Source organism: Lynx rufus, unplaced genomic scaffold (assembly GCF_022079265.1).
Source record: "Lynx rufus isolate CCGP_SWC_20201006 ecotype Redwood Valley unplaced genomic scaffold, mLynRuf1.p SCAF_55, whole genome shotgun sequence".
NCBI lineage: Eukaryota > Metazoa > Chordata > Mammalia > Carnivora > Felidae > Lynx > Lynx rufus.
In genome coordinates, this window is record NW_025814873.1 from 608865 (window position 1) to 625096 (window position 16232).

General features: G+C 65.1%; 1 protein-coding gene across 14 annotated transcripts in view; it reads right to left on the bottom strand.

The window, feature by feature from the left end:
* The window catches only part of FBRSL1 (fibrosin like 1), a 78938-nt gene that overhangs the window by 32914 nt on the left and 29792 nt on the right, over window positions 1-16232 (bottom strand). For all 14 annotated transcript variants that reach the window (XM_047101031.1, XM_047101030.1, XM_047101036.1 and 11 more), the window contains exons 3-4: window positions 15078-15182; window positions 13062-13097 (exon numbers count right to left, since the gene is read on the bottom strand). In XM_047101031.1, the coding sequence (XP_046956987.1) occupies window positions 13062-13097; window positions 15078-15182 (141 nt within the window). The remainder of the gene's footprint in view (window positions 1-13061; window positions 13098-15077; window positions 15183-16232) is intronic.

Here is a 16232-nt window from a genome sequence, read left to right on the forward strand (position 1 = left end):
TGGCCCGACAATCAAGGCGGGGTGAGGGTGCGTTGCGGCGAGTGCACGGATCCTATAATTAACCAAACAGCACACCCCTGTCAGCCAGCACAGGCCACGTCGTAAATGAATTCGCGTTATTAAGTCCTACTGAATTAATGTTTAACTGCAATAGAGTCGGAACTGAATGAGGCAATTAATCAGGGCAAGGAGGGAAAAAGAGCCACATCCGTCTTACAGGGGCCGCTTGAGCGAGGTGACCTTCACAGGGTTGGGCCGGGTGGCCCCAGCGTGGGTGGGGGTCGAGGCGGGGAGTCCACGGAGCACAGGACAGACTCCAGGCCCCGAGGAGACGTGCTGGCTATGGCTGGGAGGCCACAACACGGGCTCCGGAGCAGACGCCCGCTGGGACGCTGTACCACCACCTATGCTGTGCAGGCCTGGGCAAGTCCCTTGACCTGTGCCTCAGTCTGTGCTTCTGCAAAACACAGACAACGGCGCACCTACAGGGCTGTTGCGCAGGTTCCGTGAGTGAATCCGTGCAGAGCACTAGAACAGTGCTGGGTACGAAGCCAGCACGACATACGGCACGATGGTATCTTTATCACCATCACCACCATCGTCGCATCGTCACCACCAGCATCTTTGCCATCGCTATCATCCGCCTCAACCTCTTCCCTCACATCACCTGAACAGCCCTTGGAGGCGTCTAGCCCCCCAGAGGGTCTGGGCACAGACACCTGTCACCTGACAGTGCCCTGCTCCCCTACGAGCACCTGCTCAGGAGGTCTGGAGAACCTGGCCTCCATCACCAGGCCTTTCTTCCAGAAACCCGGGCAGTCGCTTGCTCGGGTGGGGCGGCTTGTCACCCTCCAGAATTGGGAGACGCAAATCAACACGGTCACTCGACAGGAACAGAAATGTGCCTTTTTCTCGTCTCAGTGCGAACGTAATTACCGCTTCACGGCGGAGCTTAGGGGAAGGCCGCTGGCCTTCCATTTCTCAAACAAAGGCACGAAAAATTCATGGGCGGGGAAACTTGACGCTGAGCCCCCGGCTCCCATCAGCTGCTCCAGCACCTGGGCCTGGCCCAGAGGTGCCCACGGGGAGTGGAGAGGAGAGAGGCGGGGAGCCGGGGCAGGGTCCCTCCTGCTCACGTGGGGCCCAGAGGCTGTCCTGGGCCCTGTCCTGGATGAGGATGCTGAAAGGCCTCCCCGCTCCAGCTTCCCACTCGGTGCCCCACTCTATCTTGCGAAGCAGGAGGCGTGTGGTGTGGTCCACGGTCTGGGGTACCGCCTCTGGAGGTCCAGCTTGCAGAGCTGCCCGGGGGCAAAGGAGAACCTTACTTCTCACCAGTCTGGGACTCACTCCGGAAGGGCACTGTCGCTCGCAAAGGCCCAAGCAGCTGCAAACCAGAAAAATCAGCAGGGTCCATGGTCTACGTGGGGGTGGAAGGCAACGGAACATTCTATGTAGCTCACTTGAGCGTGGAGGCAGAAACTCAAGACTGAGCTGCTGGACAGTTAGTGCTGACCCCACCTGGACCGGACCCATGCGCCCTGAGGTGTGCCCATGCACTTTCCATGTGCCCTGGGGACACCCGAGGAATCCTTGCTGTGGTCGTTCTCCTTGGGCGCGCCATCGTGGCTCACGCGTGCGTGTGCATGTTGCGACGCGTGTCAGGGTGTGCTCTGGGCCTCTGTCACATGAGCGCCTGGGCATCCTGTCCAATGGGTGTCCCACCGCACGCCACGTGTGCACCCAGGGGACCTGACAGAGCCACCTGTCCCCATGCGTGTGGCCGTGCCGACAGCTCGTCTGTGCTTAGGGCTCTCACCCTCCCGTAGCCCCTCACGGGTCTCACTGTGCCTGCTGGCACTGCTTCTGAAGAACCTGGGGGAGGGAGCGGCTGCCTTTCCGCCTGCGTGGGTGTCCCTCCTCCGTGGAGAAGGACATGAGGGTACTCCCTTCCATCGTGCTGCACGCACTCCACGGGGGTTCAGAACGCACGCCCAGTAAGCAGGGCAAGCTAAACAAGGGGCCGTGGACAGGTTGGGCACTGGGGCTGGGGCGCCCCAGTCATGTGAGTGAGCACCACCAATGCAGGGCCATGCCTCGGGACCCCATGGGCAGGCAAGGGTGCCAGGAGTGGGGTGGGGGCCGCAGTCTCCTCCGGGGCGGCCACAGGACCAGCTGGGTGACCGTCTCAAGTGCTGAATGGCACCGCAAGTGTGGGTCACACGACACAAGGTGGGAGCTGTCCAACCAGTGCTTGCCGTGGTATTAGCCTATTACACGGACAAGAAAGTGGAGGCTCAGAAGCTAAAGGGACTTGCTTGCAGTCGTGTGGCCCAGAGGCGGGAGCCAAGCACTAGGACCTGGGGGTCCGCTGGGCCGGCAGGACAGAGGCGGCCCTGCATCCCAGCAGCGGGAGGCCTGGGACGGTGTGGGGGGTGAGGTTGACGGCACATTTGCTCACTGAGGTCACTTCTGTACAACTCAAGCGCCACCACAGCCCCACCTGCGTACAGATGGGGAAACTGAGGCAGAGTAGGCGAGTGGGTGAGGGGGCTCTGGAACCCATGGTCTCCATCTGACCCCTCTGGTCAGGACCCCAAGCCGGGGACGCCCTCATGGCAGCTGGGACAGGGCTGGGTATCACACAGTATCACCCTGCAAAGGGCTCCGGGCCACTCTGGCCCAGAAAGTCACAGTGAGCCTGATTAATTATGCACGATAGCTGGATGGGGACCCTGAAAATCCCATTCTTGTTTACTCAGCTAATTCACTTTTATGAGTATTTAGGCTTTAAAGCAAAACAAAGCACTAATTACCCAATTAACGAGCAATTAAGTTACTGCAGCCTAATAGCCCGAGCGCGGACGGCCTCCACGGGCTGATGCTGAGCGAGACCCACTTAGCGGAGACGCGCGGCTGGAGCTGCGCAGGCGCGCGTGGGAGGGGGGAGGCGGGGCCACGTTCCCTGAGCAGGGGGGTCATCGAGGGCGGGGCTGCCTCCCCTGGGCCGCACCCCTAGGCAGCCCCGCGGCCCCTCACAGACAGGAGCAGTGGGAGGGAGCCCCAGGCTGTTCCCACCCAGGGAGTCTGCGTCTCGGGTGCAATGGGGAGCTCCGGGCGGCCTCCCATCTGGAGGCCTCCTCACGGGCAGCGGCGGGCAGTGGGCTCTTTGGGGCCCTGAGAGACAAGTGGGCTGGCGTTCTGTCTCCTGCTCCCAGGCCTCCTTGGAGACCTGGCTGGGAGCAGTCACCAAGGTGACAAGTGTGGGGCCTGGTGGCAGCCTGGGACCATCCCTGAGCCCCAAGTCTGAGCTGAGGCGGGAAACGCGGCAGCTTCTGAGTAGCCGACTGCACGAGCCCACATCAGCGAGGAAAGTCCGGGCCACAGGGCGCCAGGCAGATCCAGCACCCGGTCAGAGGGGAAGCCAGACCCCAAGCCTCTGAATCTCAAGAGGACCCGGGGCAACATTCTGATCCTTCCACTGCTTGGCCCATGACCCACCTGCTGCCCCTGGACAGAACCCAGACAGCGCAGGCCTGGAACAAATGCATGGATGGACGGATGCCCGGATGGACGGACGACTGAACGGAGGCATGACCTGGGCTCTGACCGCTGATGTCTGAACTGTCCTGTCCTCCTCCCGCTCCTGATGCAGGGTCTCAAGGGGATGGCACTCCTGAGGGATTCTGGGTTTCCCAGTGGGGGCCAACCTACAACACCACTGTGAAAAACGCAAATTACTTTTAATATTCCCTCGTTGCAGTTCCGTAAGATCTCGAGGAGAGCTGGGTGTTGTTTCGTGGGATAGCTTGTCTGAGATCGCCTACCAGGGCAGAGGATGCTCGGGTGGTGCCCCAGGGTGGTGGCAGCATGGGGGACACTGCTGCCTGTACGGACCGAGGCCTGGCGCCCCGGTTGCTGCCTGCTCTGGGTCGCCATCTCCCGTCGTAGCCGGGGTGGCCCTGTCCCTCTCGGGAGTCCGAGCCCCAACAGGGCCAAACCTGCCTGCCCGTGCATCCCGCTGCGCCCCGCACTGGGCTCTGTTCCCACCGGCAGCTCCTTCTCCCCACAGGTGTCGAGGGCCCCTTGCTAACCCTGCCTCCCCTACCTGCAGGCCACGCTGTGAGGGTAATAATGCACGTACGCGCATGCCTGCACACTCACGCTGACACACACACACACACACACACACACACACACGTCCCCGTGGAACGCCCTCCCCCAGTGTGCTCAGTGACACCTCTGGACCCCAGCCCGACAGCCCCTCCATGTTCTCTCCCCGTCCCGCTGTCCCATGGCCCCCATGAGAGCGGGGGTTCCTGGGCTTCCTCCAATCCCCTGACCACAGGGCCTGGAGCCCCCCCCCCCCCCGCCCGCACTAAGCGCTCAACAAACACCTGGGACAGCAAACAGCCCCACCTCACGATCAGGTCCCTGCTCACCTCTCCCGAGCCTCAAGGGGAAGGCGGGGACCCTCTGCTCCTGCCTCAGGGGCCTTGCCAGTCCCTCAGGTCCGTGTCTTCCTCCGTGCCCACGGCCGGCACAAACCCCCTCTTCCTGTCCCTCGTTAGCGGCTCCCCTGCCAGCCCTCGCGGGGCTGGCATCATTAACGAGCCCGTGTCAGAGGAGAATAAAAGATGGGCCACAGCCCCGCCGCACACGGCTGACCTTTCGCAGCGTCGACTGTATTAATATATTCTCGTGTTGTCAGACTCAAAGCGCTAACTGCCTCATGAATTATTTATCAACACAAAAAGTCTCAACCAGAACAGCGTTAACATTAATTCCTAACCTCCTGTGCCCTCGCAGCCCCGCGTGTCCCACATAATTGAATCTCCCAGAGGCCCGGCCTGTCGCCCTCCCTCCAGCCACGGCTCCCGCGCGTGTGGCCGCCGCCCGGAGGCGTCCTTGTGGGCCTGTGCAGAGAGTCTGTGTCCGGCCTCTGGGGGCAGGGCTGGGGCCTGGTCACGGGGCGGACGGGAGTCCCAGGACTCGGCACCAAACTGCCCCGGGGCAGTTATGCGCTCAGTGGCTCCGAGCAGGGTCCCGGGCAGAAGGCGGACCCTCCCGGGCACCCGCCTGGAGGCCGGACGCAGGAACGGGGAACCGAAGTGCAGGGCCTGGCAGAGGCGGGAAGCCACAGTGACCTACAGCTGAAGGGAGGGCAGGGGCTGCCCACACCCCAGGCCAGGCGGGCAGGGAGTGTGCCAGCCTCCCTGCCCCTCTGAGGTGTCCCGCGTGCTGGGGGGGGGGGGCGACGTAGGCAGGGCACAGGCACGGGGGCTGCAATGGCCCCCACAAGCCTTCCTGGAGTCCACACCATGTGTAGTCCCAGCCAAGAGGACACTGCAGAGTGACCATAGTGTCTGAGGCTCACAGTCCCCCGGCCAAATGTCCCCAAGTGGCCCGAGTGGGTGCCCTGGAGTCCACAAGGCAGCGAGGGGACAGCTGGAACATGTGTGGCCCGTGGTGGGGCCTTCCCTACAGAGAGCAGGTAGGAAGATAGACTCTGTGAGGCCTGGAGTTTTTGGGGACGGGGTGCAGGGGACACACGGGATGGCTTCTCCTGGCAGTCCCTGCAAACTGACCGGGGCAGGCCCCAATCCGTGGCCCACCCGTGTGCCAGACCCCCACCTGCCCAGTTAGGGGCGTTCTGTCAGCTGCTCCCCGAGGCCGGAGGGCTGGGCACCTGCCCTCAGGCGCTCCCCCTGTAGTGGGGCTGAAGCCTCTTTTATGCGCCTGTTGCCAGTTTGAAATATGACAACGGGGGAGGAAGTTTTAAAGACGTTTGGAAAACGTCACAGAGACAAGCCAGTTTCTCACAAACGTACGCTCTCCTGACACTAAATCCGGCCCCTGCTCTGACAGAAGCACGAGGGCCGTGACACAACTGTGTGACCCCCGAGGCACAGACAACTGTGCCCAGGGTTCCAGGCCCCCAGCTGGAGGGCCCTGATGCCTCCCAGAACCCAGTCCCCTCTTGCCGACAGCGCCCCACCCCTCATGCGGCCATCTGCCCAGAGAAGTGCCAACGGGCTGCACGTGTCTGGGCTGCTGGGACAAGCCTTGCCTGAAGCCGGCACCCCTTTTGGCCCCATGAGCCGGCTAGGCCCCCTCAGCTTCCACGTGGCCCTCTCCTTCTAGCTCTCTGTCCGGACCTTGACCTACCTTGCCCCCCGCCTGGCACCCCGTGCTTGCCCCTCTCTGAGTGAGGGGCTCCTGCCGGTGGCCAACACTGTGTGAAAGCCCCTGTCGGGTCTAGCTTTCTCCTGCCGTCTGCCCAGAAGGGCGGGCACCAGAGATCCGCTCTGCTTGCACCCTCGGTGCGGGTGAGCTCCCGGGGCCACCGTCGCGGACGCGCAGAGCTCCAGAACCGTGTGCACTCGGAGCTGGCACAGGAACAGCAAACACTTCCACTCTGTCTCCGTGGCCCTGTAGGCTACCGCCCCGGCCCTCTCCCAGAGAACACTGAGGCCCCCAGCCCCAGGGCAGCGTCACGCTCCTCCCCTGCAGCGCAGACCCTGGCCTGACCTTACCCAGCTGGCCCTTCCCTCTAGGACAGGGCTCTGTGGCGCTGTGGAGCGCGGGGAGGAATGCGAGCAGGGGCCGGCCCTGTCCCCCATCCCGGCGCGCAGGGGCCACACGCGACCCTTGCAGGCAGCTCTGGCGCGGCCCCAGCAGGACGGCAGGTGCTGGCGGCAGGTGCTGCCCACGGCACCAGGTCCCAGGGCTGGGGGCGGAGGCGCTCATGGCCGTCCTGGGCTGTGCTGCCCTGACCCGACGGTGACCGGCCAGCTCAGCGCACACGCAGCGCTGCTCTGTGAGTGGGGGGGGGCGGTGGTGGGGGTGGACGCTCCAGGGGGACTGTTCCTTCCCACCTCCAGCATCTGGCACGACAAAGGAGTGGGGGTGGGAAGTTTCTCTGTCCAGCAGGGTGAGTCTCCAGAAACCCGGGAAGGGGAGGGCATGCAACCCTGGTGTGCCTGGGGCACACCCTGCCCTGGCTAGGCTGACCTCACCTGGGACAGCAGAGCAAGGGGACCAGGCCCAGGCTACCTGCAGAAAACGGCCACAGAGAGACGAGGTACAGAAATGTGCCCACGTGACTGTCCAGGCAGGTAGGACCTGTCAGACACACACAGTTACCTTCAGAACCTGCTCACACAAGATAAAGTCAGAGATTGAGGACCCTCCCCCCTACCCGGGCACCCCTCCCCCTCTACCCCGGCACCCCCTCCGCCTGTATCTTTCCTAAGACCATTCGCCAGCAACTAAAGTACTGGGTAGGTCGCCTGTTCATCATTTCATCCTCTGTCCTGTCCTTGCCCTACCTGGGAGTGCACAGCACTTCACTGCCCTGCCCCCTTCCAGGAACATCCTGCTACCTGGCTCCGGGAGTGGGGCCTGCAGCCCTGGGGCACAGGAAGGGAGCTCGGGAGCAGAGGCCCCTAAGGCCACGCCCCTCCCGGTGCCCCATCCACAGACTGCACAGCAATAAAGGGCCAGCCTGGCTGTTCTGGGTCAAACCCTCATCAGCCTGCACATCAGGGTCAGCTTCCCTGGGAACACAATCTTGGAGGTACCCTAGGGCCACGTTCGGAATCTCACAACCAGCCTGAGAAAGTGGCCCTGCCCAGCTGGGGCTGATACCCCCTGACCCAGCCGGGCTGAAGCGCTGGGTGACAGGCGCCCGGGACACAGGGGCTCTTCACCCACCCACAGGGAGGGGCCTCCGTGTTCTGCCAGCTGGACACACGTGGGCCACGGCTGCACCCCAGGGCCCTAGGCGGTGGGCTGAGTGAATGAAGGGTGGGTAGACAGTGGATCCTCTGAAAAGAGACACCAGGCACTGGCTGGGGCTGCGTCACAGGGAAGGGCACTGTGCTCAGTGCACACCCCCACCGTCCCCGCCGTCCCCCGAGCAGCGGCTCAAGGACTGCCCTGTGCTCAGAGGTCGTTAGGAGAATGCAGCTCCCTGACTCCAGGGACAGGCTGACTGGTTTTTATTGCTTTTGTACAAATTACGGCCGCTCAGAAGTGGCCCAAGGAGCAGGGTAATGGATGTCGTAAACCTGCCTCGTGAAGACACAGCCCACGCTGTTCGGGGGCGGCCACTTCTGGGGAGCAAGCAGGTCTCAGGACGGCTTGGGACACCCCGGGCACCTCTCCGCCAGCTCCCCCAAAGAGGACAGCCGGCCGGGGTTCCGCTGCACGTGTCCACCCACCCTCCAGCCATCTGACACCTCACTGGGACCCAGGTCCACCCCATCTCGTGCTACACCCCACCTTTAACCACAGATGGCCCTGGCTCGAGGAGGCAGAGCCGGCGAGCGGCCTGCACGCACCCGTCAGTTACCTCGAGCTCTGTCCCTGGTCCCCGGGGGGGGGGCCACCTGCTTGGCCCCAGCAAGCACAGGGCCCACCTGGACTCGGCACCCGGAAGGCACGACGGAGGGCGGGACACCACGCACAGAGCCAGGAGCTACCACCACTGTCCCGGGAGGAAGTGGTGGCCCAAGGCCACGGGGGGACCCCACGCGTGTGCCGAATCACACACACGTGGCCCTCCGTGTGGCCCTGCTGCCGTTTTGGCCGGAGCTCGGGTCAGCCTCATTCACAGCCACACAGGGCCCGGCTCGCTGCAGGCACTCGCAGACGTCGGCTGCAGGCGCTAGCTGCCTCGTGCACGCACGCGCCTGTCTTCGCCGGCACAGACCTGCTGCGCCCCCGCCCCCCGGGGAAGGAGAGGCCGGGTCGGAACGGGTGAGGGGTGCGTGTGCCCATCAGCCCGTGTCCGCTCACAAGGCGTGGGCACCCTCCTGCCGAGGAAGGGGGCCTCGGACCTGCCCCTTGAGTCCAAGTGGCTCTCTGGTGACGAGAGAGGGTGTGGAAGCCACACCGCCGACACTGCCTCCTCCCGGCTCTCGCTAAGGCGCCCTAATGCTGTGAGGAGGCCGAACCGGCCCACGCAGGGGCCGCACAGGGAAGCCCACAGCGGGGGAGCGGAGGCCCAGGCAAGGGAGTGGTCTTTCCACGCTGAGCCCCTCCGGGCTTCCTCAGCAACTGACGGGCACCGGCCCGGCACCAGCTGGGGCCCTGCCAGGTGCTCTCAGGTCTGCCCGGCTGCCCAGGCACTGAGGTGAAGGGGACAGCCTGGGGCACAGCACAGTCCGAGCAGCCTCCCCCCACGGCCCGGCCCGGCCCGGCCCGTGGCAGGAGGTGCTGAGACCGGCGGACCGTAGCCCAACCAAAGTCTTACAGTCAGTTTCCAGAAATCCCCCCCCCCCCCGAGGCGATCAGGCCAAGCGGCTCGTTCCACCCTGCGTGAGGGGCTACTGCCCTGGCAGGTCTAGCAGGTGGGGCGCTACTCAACCCAGAGGAGCCGGCTCTCCCACACACACCCCTCCCCTCCCGGCTGCCTGGCCTGGCAGACACCCCTTCCTCCCCATCCTGCCCGGAGTCCAATTAGAGCCTCGCCTGGACCCTCCTGCGGGTGGGGACCCCTCCCGCAGCAGCTGCCGCCCCGCGCCCCTTCACACACAGAGGTGGGCCCCTCCCACGGCAGGGCCGTGGCCCCGGGGGCTCCCGGTGCCACCGGCGTGGTGCAGACGCCTCCCCTGCCGCACCACGTTCACCTTCCTACCGCCTTCGCACCGCTGCGCTCACGGCCTCCACCTGGGAGGGGTACTTATCTGCTCTGAATATTCACTGTTCTCTCCGCGGCACCGTGAGGCCCGCGGGGCAGGGACATTGGCCATTCGGTTCCTTCCCAGCACCAGTGACGGGTGCAGAACAGACTATAAGCGCCCGTCGAGGGGGGACAACGCGCAAGCACCTTGTGGGCCGGGAGAATCGCCCGAGCCCGAGGCCGACCCGAGGGCGGAACAGGCTTGCGAGCCCCAGCGGGCGGGGGGCGGGGCCGGCGAGCGAGGGGCGGGACGAGGTGCCGGGAAGGCGGCTCCCTCTTGATGGTGACAGACCGGAGCAGGACTGGCCCGCCGGCTGCGCTCCGCGTCTCGGCTGGGCCCCTCAGTGGGTACCTGGGGGGGCTCTCTGACCCCCCGCGCCTCAACGTCCTCACCTGGAGGTTGGGGGGGGGGTCATCGCCATGGCAACAACGTCCACCACGGAGAGACCTGAGACCTGCCTGGCTGACGGCCTCACCTGTCGGGGCTCTGCCAGGCCCCCCATACCTCTGTGAGCACAGACCCCTTCCAGAACATTCTGAGCACCGACCACCACACTCACTCGGGATGCAGAGGGCAGGGCCGGCCTCCCGGCCTCAGTAGCCATCTGGACCCTCGCTTCTCTCTAATAAAGGAAACCCCAAGTCCCTGCTGGGGAGGGAGATGGGTCATCATGCTCTCAGTTGCAAGCAGCCAAATTGAGAGAATTCCTTTCCAACTAATTTCATGGCACTAGCATCTGATGGTGAGCCGGGGAGGCTGCACCAAGCTTTCGGGACAGGAGCTGTTGAGGATGGGCAATAATTGGGGATTCGCTGGGGTAAGACCCTCACAGAATTAAGCCCCTTTAAGTCCAGTCTATAAGCACCTAGTGCAGGGACGCTGTCAGGGACGGGCAAAGACGGGCACGAGCCCTGCTGAGGCCCCAACTGCAGACACACCCGAGAGGCAGGGGCCACGGGTCACACACAGGCACGTGTGGCCCGCCTGCAGTCAGCCACACACAAATGGGACGCATCTGTGCCACACCTGGCACTTACACACGGCTCACGGAGAAACACGAGACACCTCTAGGTGCTGGTGTGCACAGCCCCACCACAGCCACACGGAGAGACCACCTGCCAGACACATGTCGACACACAGGGGGACGTGGCACACACCCTCCTCTCACCGAGAGCCACACGGAGCTGCACACAAGGCAAGGGCACGCAGAAGCCACACGACCTACCCACTGAAACGCCACGCACACGCCCGCACACGCTCAAGGGTCCGGGGTCGTCCCATGACACACACACCCTCACACGTATGCGCTCAAGTGCCCAGGGTCCCATGATGCACACACACAAGCTCAAGAGTCTAGGGTCCCATGGCACACACCCACACACACACACACGTGTCCAGGGGTCCCATGATGCTCATGCCCACACACACGCACACACTCAAGTGTCCAGGGTCCCATGACGAACACACCCGCACACGCACACGCCTAAGCGTCCAGGCTCCCATGGTGATGCCCAGCTCCAGAGGCAGGGCTGCAACCCCTCTGCCCAGTCCAGCTGGCCCAGCCCTCACACCCCTGGCGGGCATTGCCAGCACCACAGACAGCCCTGAGGGCCCGAGGCACGCAGAGATCTGGGTGCTGAACTCACTGTGTTTTCCAGGCCTGGGCCCGGCCACCCACCCGCCCCACTCTGCCTGCTCCTACTGGACGAGGGTCACCTGGGTCAGTTCCGGCTCCCCGGGGCCAGAGACACCTCTGCTTCGGGGAGGGTGGGGCCAACCACCCACACCCTGCAGGGCCCACAGGCACGTGCCAGGGCCTGGCGTGCACACATAGGAACCCCCACGGCCCCAGCAGCAGGCGGAGCCTGTCCCTGCCGCCACCTGTCACTCCCGTGCAACAGCCGTGCGGGGTTAAGTTGCAAGCAGCTGGCACCTTAATTATGGGTTCTTCTCCAGGAAACATTCAAAAAAGCTCTTTGGGGGGAAGACCGTGAATGACGCACGCAATCTGGGAGCAGAAGGGCTGTCCAGTGGCTTGGCAGGGAAGCTCAGGGCAGGGAGACCCCAGCAGCCCAGGGGGACTTGGACATAGAAGGAGGCTCCAAATGGGGCATCCCTGGGCCTGGCCTCTCTAGGGGGCCCTGTGGGACCAGCCCACATCCCTCACCTCACCTGCTGGTGGGCGTTCTGGCCCCTCACTCTCTCTGATCCCGACCACAGCACGTTACTGCCAGCTGCCCCCGTACCACAGGCCCACCGGCCCTGTCCCTCACCGGAGCCCAGTGCCTGCACAGCTCCTGGTCAGAGGCTGCGTGCTCAGCGTGGTCACCTCCGAGAGTGGCTGGGACGTGGGGACTGCCCAGGCCCGTGGGAGGAGGAGGCTGTCACCCGTGGCTGTGACTGGGGGCAAGGGAGTCACGACTGCCTGAGGAGGGCAGGGTTCCCCCAGAGAGACGCCCCTCTGGAGTCTGGATGCGACCACCACCCAGAAGCATACGGCCCTCATGGGCAAAGCTGGAAAGCACCACACCTGATCCGGGTCGGAACCCGAAGGCACAGCCGCCCGGGCGGCAGACCCTGAGTTGGACGGCCGGGGGTCAAGGGAGGGCCGGGGGTGCGGGGTGGCCCTGCCACACAGCGAGTCAGCGGGTTGATGACACCCTATAAAAAGCCGCTGTGATTTATGTAACCAGCCCAGCAGGCCCTGGAACTCTGGAACTCGCAGTAAATCAGGGGCTGCAGCGATGAGGCGGGCGGAGCCCCGGCCCCGCCCTCCAGTGAGCCCAAATGGCCGTAAATCTGCAGAAATGGCTTTTACGGAGCTCTGGGTTTTATGGTGTCATTAACGTTCCTCCTGACACTTAAGGGGAAATGAAATGAAGTCGTGAGGACCGGGCAGGGGCTGCTCCCCTGGACCAGGGGCAGAGTGGGGGTCGCCACACAGCTGGAGCCGTTCGGCAAGGCCAGCCCCTCCCGCCCTTGGCCCCGAGCAGAGCTAAGGCCAGAGGGCTGCCTGCCAGCACGGCTGTGCTGCGGGGAGTCGAGTCCCCGGGGGAGGGGGGAGCAGTCACTCAGGCCCCAGGGCCCTTCACTCCAACTGCTTCCTGGCAGGCCTCCAGAGGCAGGGTCTCCCCCGCCCCTACTCCCTGAGGAGGTCTCTCCAGGGCAGGGCCCTGAGCGGGCGCGATGTTCCCTCCCCATCTTGGCGGCTCTGGCCCCACCCCAGCCCGGTACCAAGTTACCCCCAGCCCCGCTGCAGGGCCAGGACCATCCTGACATCTCTCCAGCCCCGGGGGAAGCATTCGGGACAGTCGGGGGCTCCAGGGAGATGTGGCATGCGGGGCACAGACGGCAGAGGAGAGGCGACGGACTTACCGAGTAGCCCCGGCCGGAGACCGCCTGTGCAGAGCTCTGTGCGGAAGGAAGGACAGTCAGTGAGAGGGTCAGGGCCCCAGAACCGCTGCCTACCCACCCCCCCCCCAGGACCACTCCCTCCACCCAGGACCTGAGCCTTCGGAGCCCCCATCCCTGGGTGCAGACGCTGTGACTCCAAGCTGCAGGGGAGGGTAGAGCAGAGCATCACGGAGCCCCAGGGATTCCCCGCGTGCCCTCAGTGATGGGCTCCGCCCTCCGGCACATGTCCAAGAGGCCCCCCACCCCCTTTCACAGCTTGTAGCCTCGGGAATGCGGGGAGGCGGGCCCCTCCTGGGGCCCGGTCTGCAGCCCCACGACCCTGCGTCCAGGCTGGCCTGGTCCTTACCACCCCCAGCCTCCCAGGGTCCTGGCAAGGGAGCTGGACCGGTAGCCTCGGGGTCAGGGAAGTGAGAGTTCAGGACCAGCTGTGCCTGGAGGCCAGCGGCCACGCAGGGAGATCCCCGAGGGTGACCCCAACAGCACTTGAGGGAGCGTGGGGCAGCCGCGTGGGGAGGCGCGTTCCACGAGTACACAGGCTGGCAGGATGGGGGACAGGGCACAGGAGAGGGCGGGCCGGGCGGACGTGGGGGTAGGTGTAGCGCGTGCGCGAGGGGCGCGTGCGCGAGGGGCGCGTGCGCGAGGGGCGCGTGCGCGAGGGGCGCGTGCGCGAGGGGCGCGTGCGCGAGGGGCGCGTGCGCGAGGGGCGCGTGCGCGAGGGGCGCGTGCGCGGCAGGCCAGGCAGGCTGGCTGGAACCCGCACACCAGGGTCCAGAGCGCGCTGCGGGGGACGGGTGGGGGGGGATCTGGCTGCAGATTCCTCGGGGAGGGTGGGTGAACACGGGGGGGGAAGCGAGGTCCCCTCCTAGTGCAGCCCAGCCTGCACCGCTTTGCACAAAGCAGCCTCGGCTGGGGCTCTGGGACCCTTCCTAGCCCAGGCAGGCCCTTGCCAGGTCCTGGGGGAGGGCCACCCCCAAGCCCCGCTAACGGGGGCGGGGGCGGGCGGGGTGCTGTTGACTGCCCTGGAGCCCGTGCCCTCAGGGCCGCCCCTACTGTGCTCAGAATCCGTCTTCACTGGTCCCGCCAGCAATTAGAGTCCGAAGTAGGGCAGCCCTGGGCCCCAGACAATTACCAGCCTATTTTCCCATCTTGTGGCGACAAGCTTCTCAGAGCTGGGCAATTAGGCCCTCCTCCAGGCCTCCCCCTGCTGGCCGCGCCCCCCCACCCCCGCCCCTTTTGAGATGATAATGAGAGAGGCGAACTCCATTCAGTCACCCAGAAACCAGGCCCTGGCCGCCCCGCATCTGCAGCTGAGGGTCCAGGAAGACAAAGGCCTCTGGGAGGGGGAGGGGCTTCCTCCCGGGACCCCCATCCCCCTGTCCCCATCCCAGTTCCTGCTGTGCCCACCCACCCCCTCCTCCAGGTGGCTGTGGCCAGGGAGCCAGGGAGACCCAGGAGGGTGCCCAGACCCCTACTGCCTGCCGAGTCCCAAGTGCAATCTCTGCGTGTGGCCAGGGTCGCCCCCATATGTGCCTGAGGCCCGGGGACCTGTCCTCTGGGACACCGTCTGTCCCCCAGATCAGGCACTGAGTGTGCCTCCGCGGGCACCGTGCTCCCAGGGGGCCCGAGGCTGCCTCAGCACCAGAAGCATCTCCCACTGCTGTCCCCCCACAGACCCGCCTCCCTGCCCACCACCTGCCCAGCAGCACCTGCGGGAGAGGGCGGCCCCGCGGAAGAGGGGCCTCCCCTGCGGCTCCTGCTGGGGCCTAATCGGCGTTCCTCATTTAAACCCCTCCTAGTGGGGAAGTCCTAATTAGTGAGAAATCACGTTTTAATGAAGGCAAAATGCTAATTGCAAAGGCAAAGCCCTCTCGTGAGCCTCTCGGGGTCCTAAGCACGCAGCCTGCAGCGTCTGCTGAAGGTGGGGGGCACCCGAGAGACTCGGGAGCGAGCGGCTGAGCAAGTGGCTGGGGCACTCACGTCACTGAGCTGGTCCCGAGAACTGCTCCTCCGGGAGCTGGTGGCTTCGTGGAAGCTGTCATCCCCACTGTGGCGGTCGCCCCCTCTGGACGCTGTGGCCTTCATCTGGGGACAGGGAGAGGCAGGCTCAGCAAACACAGACCCACCCTCTGCCTGTGGGCTCCTCACCCCTGTCCTGCCCTGCTCACCCACACAGGGTCCCTGGCCACCACCCAGGGCGAGGGCAGCGGGGACAGAGCTAACCATTTACTACTCAGAATGGAGAGAAACACCCAGAAGAGCAAGCGCCAGCCCCGTCCCCTTTCCCGGAAACCGCGGGCCATCCTGCCCCATCTCACTACACCAGGGAGCTGGTCACCGGGCCTCCAGGACAGGCCAGGGCAGCTCACCCACCCTCTCTGCGCCCGCGCCCACCACGGCGGTCCCAGGGCACCACCAGCTGGGTGTGTGCGGGCCACGCCCCACCGCGGGACCCCGGCCGGGCCTAGACCTCCCTGCGCCTCAGGCAGACAGCACCCCGTGGCGGGACGGCTGCTTTGTCATACGCTGTCCAGCGTCCCCCCCCCCCCCCGCCCCGGCCTGTGGTGCTCAGCTCTCTGCTTCTCCCCCAGAAGCCCTGATGAGACGTTTGTGCCCACTTTACAGAGGACCGAACCAAGCCCCGAGAGGTTAAGGAGACCCGGAATTTTCGCTCCTATTTTTTTTTGCTTGGAAATAACGTCAAACCTCACAAAGCCGTGGCAATGAAGACATCACAGCCCCGACCCTGACCTCCTACAGCCCCGAACCACCTGGCCCAGCTTTCCTGGGCTCCTGACTGCCCTCTCAGCCTCCCTGACTCGCCAGCTGGGGTCTGCCGTCCCACCACCTCCCTACCCCTCCAGCCTCCCGGTTCTGGAACATCCCGGCAGCCCTGTCCTCTGTGTCAGTGTGTGGGACACACGCTGACCGCACCTCGTCTGCGTGCCTGGTGTCTCCTTGGAGACTCAGCTGGTGGTTCACCATCCAGCCGACCCCTCCCCCTGGTGCTGTTCAAGACCCTGTGGGACAGTGTGGGGACGCCGCAGGGCATGTGAATGTCCTACCCTCCTCTTTGCCTCCAGGCCTCCCAGCCCAGTACCGGCGCCCTCCAGGAGCCCTCAGAACCCGCCTCAC